At 30.5% G+C, this 11,843-nt stretch overlaps 1 protein-coding gene across 1 annotated transcript; it reads left to right on the forward strand.

Moving 5' to 3' along the window:
• The first annotated feature begins 1,110 nt into the window (after window positions 1-1,110).
• On the forward strand, window positions 1,111-10,126 carry LOC114759683 (beta-fructofuranosidase, insoluble isoenzyme CWINV3-like). Its single transcript, XM_028948896.1, has 8 exons — window positions 1,111-1,263; window positions 1,861-1,869; window positions 2,963-3,382; window positions 5,850-6,307; window positions 6,421-6,582; window positions 7,979-8,235; window positions 8,363-8,453; window positions 9,494-10,126. The coding sequence occupies exons 1-8, from the start codon at window positions 1,257-1,259 to the stop codon at window positions 9,683-9,685; spliced, it is 1,596 nt and encodes a 531-aa protein (XP_028804729.1). The 5' UTR covers window positions 1,111-1,256; the 3' UTR covers window positions 9,686-10,126.
• Window positions 10,127-11,843: the final 1,717 nt, after the last annotated feature.

Raw genomic sequence — 11,843 nt, forward strand, 5'->3', positions numbered from 1 at the left:
TCATTTAAACTCTTTAAACTTAATCATAAGGCTAAGGTATATGTTTAGTTCTTTAATTTTACATCAAATTTTAGTACTTTTAGTTTTTTTTTTTGGGGCAAATTTGTACTTTTAGTTTAAAAAGTGTATTTTAGTCTCTCAAATATTGATATATTAATTTTTAATTGAAAATATGTAAATTAACAAATAATTAAAATAAGACCTTACTTTTATTAACAATTTTTATGCAGTTTATATAATTATGAAATAAACAAATTTTCCTTAATTTTCCATTAACAAATACCTAATTAATCTTAAAAATTTATATTGAGACATTTGAAAAATTATAATTATTTTAACAATTAATGTTTTTATTAGCTTTTATACCTAGTCCAATGTCATAATTCAGAAAGTTGATCTTACAAAATAAAAAGTTACAATTTAAAATATTTTTTAAATTATTATTTTCATAAAAATTTAAGAGCAAATCCTGTAAAACCATGTTAAAAAATTCATCCATAGGAAATAATATTGTTTGATGGCACTTTAATTAGGTTTGTACATATTTTAAACTAAAAATTAGTTAGCATTTAAATGCTCATCCTTTTAAAATCACTGAGTCAACATTTTTTGTTAGTTAACTTAATGGTGCAAAGTTTAAGAGGCTAAAAATATTCTTTTTAAATTTGAATGATTAAACTGAAATTTGATGTAAATTATAAAAAACCAAACGCATATTTTAACATAATTATAAGTATTTGAGTTGCAAAAAACAACTTAAAAATTAGCTGGGACCTTAGGAAAAAACCCTAAATTAATATTGAGTAATAATAACAAAAAAATAAACTTTTTTTTTTTTTAAAGTTTGTGCCTCCCAAAGATAGCCAAAGTTTGAGGACACACACACACAAAAGAAAGTTTGATTTTTCCCTCCTTATAAACAATTATTTCTTTAATATTGTTATAATAACTTGACGTTATATTAACGTCAAGAAAGTAGAATCTATACCTAACAAGCTCTCATGACATGAGTTCCTCTCTCTCTATAAAAAGGGAGCCACAAGGCTTGCTCTTGTCATCCCCACAAAGTGATTATGGCATTGCCATCTTCAGTTAGGGTCTGGAATGTGTTGTCTCTCATTTTAGGTCTTAGATATGGTTTCTTTCATATTGAAGCTTCTCACCATTCTTACCAAAATATTCATGAAACTCCCTCTCTGTTCTCCATCAATCAACCTTACAGAACTAGCTTTCATTTCCAACCTCACCACAATTGGATGAACGGTTCTTACTTCATTTACCTTCTCTTTTAGTACTCTAGGTTTAGATCTCGGGGCAATCTTTCTCTTTACATCGGTTGTGATGGAGATGGTGTAGAAAGCGCAATTCCTGACTTTTTACACCGGTTGCACATGACAACCGGTATAAAAAGTGAAGATGATTTTTTGTATTGGCAATATTTTCTACATCATTTTACAATAACCGGCATAAAATAATACCTTTTTATGTAGGTTTAATAGCCAATGTAAAAAGTTCAGGACTTTCTACACTGGCTATATCTATATTGATTTCCAAGGTTGGAAGTTGCTTCACAACTTATAAATGGAGGGACGCCCATATGGCCAAAAAAACAAGAAAGAAAGAAAATGAAATTTGTGATGGAAATTCATGACAAAAAGCAAGAAATATTTATAATATTTTTTGTTGCAAAATATATTGCAAAAATTTTGGGATAGAATTTTTTTCATCACAAATTTTGTTCTGTATTTTCATTGTAGTGAGTATATGTACTGATGCCTCGTTCTTTTTTATCTTTCAAAATTTGTTTCATTCTGTGATTTCTAACCTTTGTTACTTTTTTATTTTGTCCTTTGTTTGCAGATCCTAATGGTTAGTACTTCGCTGATCTCTCCTTAATATTTGTTCCGATTAATTTTATTTTTTATTGCTTCATTTGAACTATGAATTTGACTCACACTCTACCTTACTCTTAGTTCGGTTCAGTTAACTTCTTTTTTATAAAAAAATATATTATTACATGAGGTGCGGTTAGACAAATAAATAAGTAACATTCAATTTTGTTGTTTGCTTGCTTGCTGGTTTGTTTCTTATTTTTATGCTCTCAATCTTTTTGTCCCATGCATGGATACAGTAAATTCAAGAAAGTTGGAAGCCAACAGCCCAACAGAATAAATATATATATGTATGTGTCTATATATATAGAGAGAGAGAGAGATAGAGAGAGAGAAACTTAATGTTTACATACAGCAATAAGACGACGGATCCAGTTTCCCTGGATATCCTTGATAACTTGGTTTTTGACATGTATTAATTTAATCAAGCTAATATAATTTTTGATCATTTAAGTTTGCTCCCATTTTGATTTTGATTTCTCAAGTTTGAAATTATAGATTTTGGTCTTTTAAGTCTTATTTTATTTAAAATATTAGTCTCTATAATCCAATAAAAACTTGGACCATTTTGTAACTTGAGGGATCAAAACTTTAGTTTGAAACTTGAAAGATGAAAACCAAAATAAAGACAAACTTAAAGGATCAAAAATCAAATTAACCCAATTTAATTTAGATGATCCAAATTAAATATTTTTAGTTTTAACTTAAATTACAAGTTTTTTTTGTAATTGAAGTTAAAAAAACTTAAATTACAACTTTTTTTTAATAAATTGATAGTTACTGAAATTTGATAAAAAATTATAGTACCTTTAGTTCTTAATATAAAAAACTAATTAGATATTCAATTTGACCATAAATATAAGACTCATATCTACTCTGTCTTCAATATTCATTCATTTTGTATAATAATTACACAATCTACCTTTAGAAAAGACAAGACTTTTTTATTATAAATAGTTTACTTCACTAAATTTTTTTAATATTTATAAATCAGTTATCTAATTCTTTTAGAAATAGTTAAATTTTATCTATCCGACCAGAGAATTAATGTGTGCGCTGTGCGGATGCAGGACCAATGAGATATAAGGGTGTGTACCACATGTTCTACCAGCACAACCCAAAAGGAGCTACGTGGGGCAACATAGCGTGGGGCCACTCTGTGTCGCATGATCTCGTGAATTGGGTTCCACTGCCACTTGCTCTATCCCCAACCAAATCTTATGACATCAATGGTTGCTGGTCTGGTTCTGCCACTTTGCTCCATGGACACAAGCCAGTCTTACTCTACACTGGCCTTGGCCCTAACCAAAACCAGACTCAGAACCTTGCTCTTCCTTTGAACCTCTCTGACCCTTTCCTTAAGCACTGGGTTAGGTCTCAACTTAACCCTCTCATTGCTCCAACTTCTGGTAATCATATCAATGCCACCTCTTTTAGGGACCCCACCACTGCTTGGCTTGGTCATGATGGTTTGTGGAGGATCCTAGTAGGTATATGAAGCTTGCACATTACATGGTCTTCTTGATTCATGCATTTGTCCATGGTGAGAGAGTGAGGGGCATATAGAGATGTGACTTAAGATATGCACAGCTTTAGATAAAAATGCAACATGCATGTGAATAGTTAGGATTAAGATTATACTACTTCTGGTTCTAATTATAAGATCTCATTTGTAGTCTACAAACGAGGTCTTATAAATAGAATAGGAGGTAGTAACTAAAATTGATAATATAAGTGAACCCATCAGTACAAATAGAGCTGGTAATACGGGCCAGCCCGTCGGTTACAAGTTGGCCCGTGGCGGGCCTGAAGACCTGTGGTTCGGTCTTTTCAGGACCACTTTCTGGCGGGCTGGGATTTTTCTAACCCAGCCTGCCAGGGTAACCCGCCAACCCGCCAATTTTTTTTTATTTTTTTTAAATAAAATTTACTCAAATTTCTAAATATCTAAAATAAAACATGCAAATATAGAAATTATAAAAAATAAAACATAGAATACAAAGTTTAAAATTTCAAATATCTCAAAATATTAAACATGATTACATAATCCATCCATCCAAAATGATATAATAAACACCCAAATTAAAACATAAATCCAAATTAACAACGGTACAACATTACAAAGTCACAAACATAATGTGTCAAGTGCTCAATCATGACTTATGACTTTTACATGGTGCGTTCCATTCAAAAAGAAAATTAAAAAATAAAATAAAATAAAACGGGCTGGCCTGCTAATCCTGTAGGTTAGTCCGCCGCGGTTACGGGCTTGGCAGTTACGAGCTCAAAAGATCCGTTTTAAAACGGTCCTAATTTTTATCAACCCAACTTGCCACTTCTTAGCGGGTTGGCGAATTGAGCCCGCAGCTTAACTTATATTAACGGCTCTAGGTACAAACAATGGGTTTGTGATAATTTGTGTCAACCTGTTAAGGTGCAAGTTATTCCAACTGATACCACCTAATCCATGTGTTGCCTAGCTTTTCTTTTTGTTTTATTTTTATTTTTCTATTTTACTTTTAATAAAGATTTTATTGTTTTAGACTTCACTTAAACATAACCTTATTTTATATTAAGAACTTCATTCTACGTTTGATTTCTGACTTTCTTTATTAATTTATGATTTTTAGATTAATAGAATAATCATGTAAATTATATTATATAATTATATTTACAATTTTTGGTATTAAATTAATTATATAATTTTATGAAAATATAAAAACAATATGAATTTAGTTTATAAAGTTGGGAAAATTGTAATAAGGTCCCACCTAAGAGAATTAAGTACAAAAATGTCTATTGAAATCATCAAATTATTTTGAAATCCCAAGTGACCTCTTTACAAGAAATTTCATTTTGTTTAATTACCAAATTGCCCTTATCTTTTTTTTTTTTAAAGTATGCTTTAACAACTAAAAGTACAGTCGTTAATAATTTAAGGTATAACGATTAACAACTATCGTGGAAGGTATTAACAACACATTTTCTTACCACTTCACACAAATGTAATGTATGAGTTATTAACATCTACCGCGATAGTTGTTAATTATTACACCTTAAGTTGTTAACGACTACTCTTTCAGTTGTCAATACATACCTAAAAAATAGGACAACTTGGTAATTAAACAAATAAAATCTCTTGCAATAAGTCCCTTTAGGACTTCAGAATAATTTGATGATTTTAAAGGACCTTTTTGTATTTAATTCTCTTATGTGTAACCTTATTACAATTTTCCCTATAAAGTTTATAATTCAATTTAAATATTTTTTAAAAAATTTGAAAATATTGAAAAGAATTTGAAAATATATAAAAAGGAGGAGGGTTGGCAGATAGGCTCAGATTGGCAAAATGTCAACTCATCTTGATGCGGGCTTTTCCATCCCCCACCACAAGCTTGACCCATCTTGGGCCAACTCGTAGTTGGCCGGCCTGTCTAAAATTTTTAATTTTGGTAAAAGTGAAAATGATCTGACAAGTCAAGTCCTAATCCCTACCTATCAAACTAAATGACTTTATCTCATATATTTTGTGTTACTTATTATATATTTTTTCCCCAAACAAGCATCATAGTCAAGTAGTAAAGAATTTTAGCTCTTCTTTATGATTTTCATGTTCTTCCTTTTAAACAAATATCTCGATGTATTTTTTTGCTTTTTCGGATATAACTTAAGTTCCTTTTGTTTATGTACTCTGTAAACTTTAAAGCTTTATATATATATATATATATATATCATTTTGTCTTTTATAAAAAATGATGGTAAAGAATTTCAACTTGTGGATAAGAAAAGATGAAAAGTGAATATCAGGTCCGTCAGAGTGAATTTCTTCACTATCTCTTATCTCCTTCATTTGATCTAAAGTCAATTGAATTCTTTTCTTTTTCTTTGACATTCTATTATGGTATTTGTAGTTTTCTTAGCATTATAAGAACTTTGATAAAGTTTATTCTGTTGTAGGGAGTCAAAGGAAGGATAGGGGATTAGCACTTCTATTCAAAAGCAAAGACTTTGTTCAGTGGGTCAAAGCCAAACACCCACTTTACTCAGCCAAACACACTGGAATGTGGGAGTGTCCTGATTTCTTCCCGGTCTTCATTAATAGTACATCTGGTGTTGAGACTTCAACACCTCATGACAATCATTTTAGGCTCAAGCATGTTCTCAAGCTTAGCTTGATTGATCTCTCTCAAGATTATTATATGATCGGAACTTATAATCAAACCCGGGATAGCTTTATCCCCGATATGGGATTCGAGGACACGGAATTATCCTCGATCTTCAGGTATGATTATGGCAAGTTTTATGCCTCAAAAACGTTCTATGATGATGAAAAGAAACGAAGGATTTTGTGGGGCTGGGTTAATGAATCCTCAGTTCGAGAAGAAGATGTTCAAAAAGGATGGTCTGGGATTCAGGTATTATTAACGATAAAAAAATTAAAATGTAAAATACATGAAAAACAAGTAATATATGTATATTTATTTAAGATGTTCAATTTTAGAAAGTTGGCGGTTGAATATTATTACAGGGGATTCCAAGAAGTGTATGGCTGGAGGAATCAGGAAAGCAATTAGTGCAGTGGCCAATTGAAGAAATTGAGAAATTACGAAGCAGAAAGCCTCTCATATGGCATTCTAAAGTGCTTCAACCAGGTGCTCTTCTCCATCTTCCTGGAATCACTGCAGCTCAGGTCAGTCACTTCAAATTAAATCACCAAAATATGTATATGTATATATGCATGTATATAATAAATAAATAGCAAAATTTCCTGCATTTTAAATATATATTAATTGTGGGAATAGTGTCATTTCAGAGGCTTGACTTCTGATTTATCTTAAAAACTGATGCGAGTTTGGTATACTGTGTATAAAATTTGATAAACAGTGTCTTGATTATGATTCATAGATAGTAATAAAAAAATCAATAATTAATAAATCAATATATCTAAGTTTATACTCTTCCAATCCTAAATATACAAAAAATACGTCTTATATTTAAAAGAGAAAGAGTAGGATTTTAGTTGATGGATAATCTTCACGTATTTATATATAAAGGCACTCATGAGGGTTGTTCTAATCTTAAGATTCAACTCATTCATTTTTATTTAAAGTTCTTCTACTGTACAAAGTAACAAAAAGAAGTCTTCTATTATAAATACAACAATAACAATAAGGCTTATCCTATTAAGTATGATCGGCTATATGAATTCTACAATGTCATTGTGCTCTATAAACTACCAAATATCAGGATACATTATTAACAAAAAAGTTTCAACTCAATGTAGTTTTATTAAGTGTTCTCCTCAGTTTTTTCTTAACTCTTTTAGAGAATTTCATACACGATCTAATCTACCCAAAATCGTTTATTGTAACTAAAAAAATAAAAAAAAATCATATAAAGCACTACCTTTAGTCTTAAATATAAGTTCTAGTTATCTAATTTGTAAATATTAAAGAAATTACTACCCCTGGTTATAAAAGCTAATTAACTAATTTGAATAAATTAAAAAAATTAGTTAAATTAGTTATTTGTCACAAATATAAGTTGACTTTCCTAAAATACTCTTTTTAATCATGATTACATTTGGATGGAAGCCTCTTGATATTTGTAATCAATATGGATACTTTATAGAGTAAATTACAAATTTGGAGAACAAAACAAATTAAGATTCTATATTTAGGACCAAATCAAATCTCCAACTAGCTGAACTACCTTGATGAATATCCCTTAATATGAATAAGGAGAGTTTGGGAAAAGAATTATAAATTTGGGAGACAAAATAGAATGAGATGTTATATTTAGGATCAAAGAAAACATCTCTACTAGCTCTTATATTTAGGATAGGAGGTAGTTATTTATAAGTTTTAGTATTACTCACTTTATTAGGCTCCATGCATGCTTGTGAAGATATTCCCACACAAGTTAGTTTGGACTTATATATATGATGAGAATGAGTTCAACAAGAAAAAGCAATGAACCAAACAATTAATTAATGCATGAGTGTGTGACACGCAATGAATATATATATATATATATATATATATATGTATATATGATGAAAATTATGGAATCACTGGGGCGTGCAGGCAGATGTAGAAGTATCGTTCGAAGTGAAAGAGTTAGCGAAAAAGGCAAAAGAGTGGAAGCAAAGTGGTGGCAAAATGAGAGAGCCACAAAAGATGTGTGGAGAAAAAAGAGGAATAGGACCATTTGGATTGCTGGTTTTGGCATCAAAAGGATTACAAGAACACACTTCTGTGTTCTTCAGAATCTTCAAACTCAACAATGATGACAATAATAACGCCACTAAGTTTGTGGTGGTCATGTGCAGTGACCAGTCTAGGTACGTTACACACCACTTGTTGAGCCTAGGAAGCAATTAGAGATACGCGCACACACACACACTTGCACGTTTATAAGTACATTGCTTTGTGTTGAATCATTTGAATGAAATGACTTATATGGGATAGGTCCTCACTGAACCATAAGAACGATTTGTCTTCTTATGCTGCTTTTCTTGATGTGGACCCTCTTCACCATAAGCTTTCACTTCGCACTTTGGTAAGTTCCACTATCTATTACCTAAATTGATAACACTCTTCTCTCTATTATGAATCATTTTTTTGTAGGAAAAAAGTTTGATCTGGAATATATACAAGTTACTTGAAGGGTTATTAATGATTGTTTTTCAATTTTACTTTTATATTTAATTTCTGTTCAAAAGAGAGAAAGAGGAGAAAGAGACATGGGAATGATTTGTAAATAAAAAGAGAGGAGAAAAATTAATAAAGAAAAATTTGAACAATTTTATCAATTTAAAATATATTTAATGCTTAATAGTCATTCCCTTGATACATGATAATAAGTTACAAGTGACTTATAATACCTAGGGACTGGAGTGAGATTTTTAAACTTAAATAATTCAAGAGTGTCATATCTTATTTATAAAAATGATACAGATCATATTTCCTACACCATTGTCATAACAATCAGTATAAAAGTCACCAATGTTTTGTTTTACTAGTTGTAAAAAAGTGGGTAGAATATAGGAGAAAGACAGATTGATTTCAAAAGTCAATTTATAATAACAGGTACATCTAAAACAATTTTTTTTAAAAGATGAGTTGCAAAATCCTTTCACACAATTAGAATTTTTTTCTGATATTAATTACTCTTCCTGTCCTTAATATAGGACCCAATTCTTGAGTTGGTTTTGGTCTTAAATATAAGACTCATTTTTCATATTTATCAATTTTCTCTAAATTACTCCTATGGATACTCCCTCAACCATAATCAAGTAGAAGAGGGAGAGGGGTATTAAGAAAGATGATTATGGTGTTTTAGGAAAACATGTTACATTTCTTATAATTAACTAACTTACCTAACTTTCTTAATCTAATTAAATTAGTTAAATAGGTCTTATATTAAGTACCAAAGGAGTATTATTTTTTTAAAAAAATCTAAGTCATATAAATTTTACCTTCACAGTCTAAATCAGTTGGGTATATTTTATGTTCTAAATATATATGTGCAATTACTTTTCTTATCTATAGAAGTTCTTGGGTTGATGTTTGAAAACTCAATTATGTATATATTTGTAGATTGATCACTCAGTGGTAGAAAGCTTTGGAGGAAAAGGACAAGTGTGCATAACAGCAAGAGTATATCCCACTTTGGCAATCAATGATGAAGCTCAGTTGTTCGTTTTCAACAATGCATCTTCCAATCTCAAGCTCACAACACTCACTGCTTGGAGTATGAAGAAAGCACGTGTCAATTCCGTGAAGATATAATTTATCTGAATAATAGCAGTACTCTTTATTTTGATTTGGGCTATCTAATTCCAAGTTCATTCCAACATGAGTTAATTTAGGGTATCACATATATGCTATATTTGTAATTTCAATTATAGTATTGCAAGGGCACGTTATTTAATTAATTAGAAATCACTCCCGAGAATGAATAATACACACCCATTAACCAGGTCAAGAATGGTGATGAGTACAATAAGGCCTTCTAAACATTTATCTATGTACCTTAGGGCTTGTTTGGAATAGGTTATAAATAGCTTTTCAATTATAATTTATGGAATACCATGTAAGTATGTGAGGAAACTTTTGTTTCAGTTTACATGAAGTGCTTATATGTATTTAGAATTAGTAGATGCAAATAATGTCACACCTCTCTTTATAACCCATTATATGTCAATTGGAACTATTATAACGTGTTTCGCAGTATTTCCGGATGAAAAATTTCAGTTTCGAAATTTTACCCTTAATTTTGTCCGTACATTATTTATCCGAAAATAGGCTAATTTTGAAAATTCATAACTAATTCTAGAAAAATCAAACGAGGTGGTTCCAACTTTCACACGAAGCTTGCTAAGAATTCTGTAGAGAAAAAATTTCATTAGACTCAATTCCATCCATAAAAACACCAGAAAATTTGACAAATTGCACTGTTTATTTGATTAATTTTCTAATTTTCAGTATTTTTGTTCAACTTTGAAAGGACATAACTCTTAGCACAAAACTCTAAATTTAATGGTTTACCACTTTATTTAAATCTAAAAATGAGATCTATAAGCCTGTAAAATTTCATGCTCAAATTCCAACAATTGCTCATTATTTCATGTGCCACAAGTTTGGCCTCTTTTAGGGAGTTTTTATCCCCTAACTTTATTTCCTTTATTACTTTTCTGTTTTTCCTTTTTCCTACACTCTTTTAATATTGCACCATTCAGAATTTTAGCATTTGAGCATGTCATACAAACATAATTATATCATATTATCATCTAAAATCCATTTCAAACTTGGCATAAAGTTAGATAATACATCACATAATGTTCCAAAACAATATGACATTTGCAAAGCTCTTCTATCCCAACACCAATTCATTGCCTTGATCCATAGTTGAGCCACTTCCTAAATGAGACATAATTTGACATAGGAGGAATGAGATTTTCATGAAATCTCAGTAGCATTTGAATTACAATTATCATACAAATCAAGCAAGTTATCATGTGACATGTTATCATACCTCAAGGCATAATCAACCACATAAAATCATGCTTAATGCCATACTAAAAGAGGGACATCAACACTTCCACAATGACATAATTCAATGCATTTGGCCAAAGCATAAACCAATGTTATTCAACCAATCTATGTCACAACACAAGTTCCTCCATTCAAGCAAACAACAAATCACATTAAACAAGCAAGATTAACAATCAAATTATAATTCAAAGCTACCTTTTTAATACTTGTCCAATTGCTTACTCCAAGAACAAAGCTTCCTCTTGGTTCCTCTTCACAATGCCTATTAAACCAAGTATAAACACAGGCCATATTAATCACTAAACACTTAATTACAACTCTTAAACTTTAACTCAATAATCCCCTCCTTTTTCTTTGATTTTTAACCATATGATTTCTCCTTTAGAATCAATAACCTCATGACCCATTCCTACACAATTTTTCATGAGGAATCCAATGGTGCAATTAGATTTTTAAAATTCAAACTCCTCCCCCATGAATAGTGACTAGCCGAATAGGGGGTTATATATTTCCAAAAATTTCATTTTTGATTCCAATGATTTTAATCATTTTCCAACAATATATCCCTACACAAAAATATGTTTTAAATCCATTGGAATCATCAAATCAAGCCAAAACAATCTTCTACCCCATGAACAGTACCAGGCTGAAATGAAGAACCAAAACCCTAGGTGCAATTTCTTCCAAAAACTCAACCATACACCATTTAATCATGCTTATTCCACTTGATTATTAAGGTTTCTATCCTTTCCTAAGGATCACAAGGTCCAGCAAAATTTTGACAGTATTTTCCTTAATTTTTCAAGCTAAAAACCTCAACCAACCAAGCTTGAAACTTAGGAATAGGAAGGCATAAGCATACCTTAATATTTTCTTGGTGTAAGTTGAATGA

The sequence above is a fragment of the Neltuma alba genome, unplaced genomic scaffold, assembly GCF_004799145.2.
Source record: "Neltuma alba isolate B1F8T4 unplaced genomic scaffold, ASM479914v2 tig00010877_pilon, whole genome shotgun sequence".
NCBI lineage: Eukaryota > Viridiplantae > Streptophyta > Magnoliopsida > Fabales > Fabaceae > Neltuma > Neltuma alba.

What these genes read in the sequence shown, in the direction of transcription:
- LOC114759683 (XM_028948896.1), top strand. An exon ending in AAGGATGGTCTGGGATTCAG is followed by an intron (nt 6,308 to 6,420) that starts GTATTATTAACG and finishes ATATTATTACAG; the next exon opens with GGGATTCCAAGAAGTGTATG. An exon ending in CTGGAATCACTGCAGCTCAG is followed by an intron (nt 6,583 to 7,978) that starts GTCAGTCACTTC and finishes TGGGGCGTGCAG; the next exon opens with GCAGATGTAGAAGTATCGTT.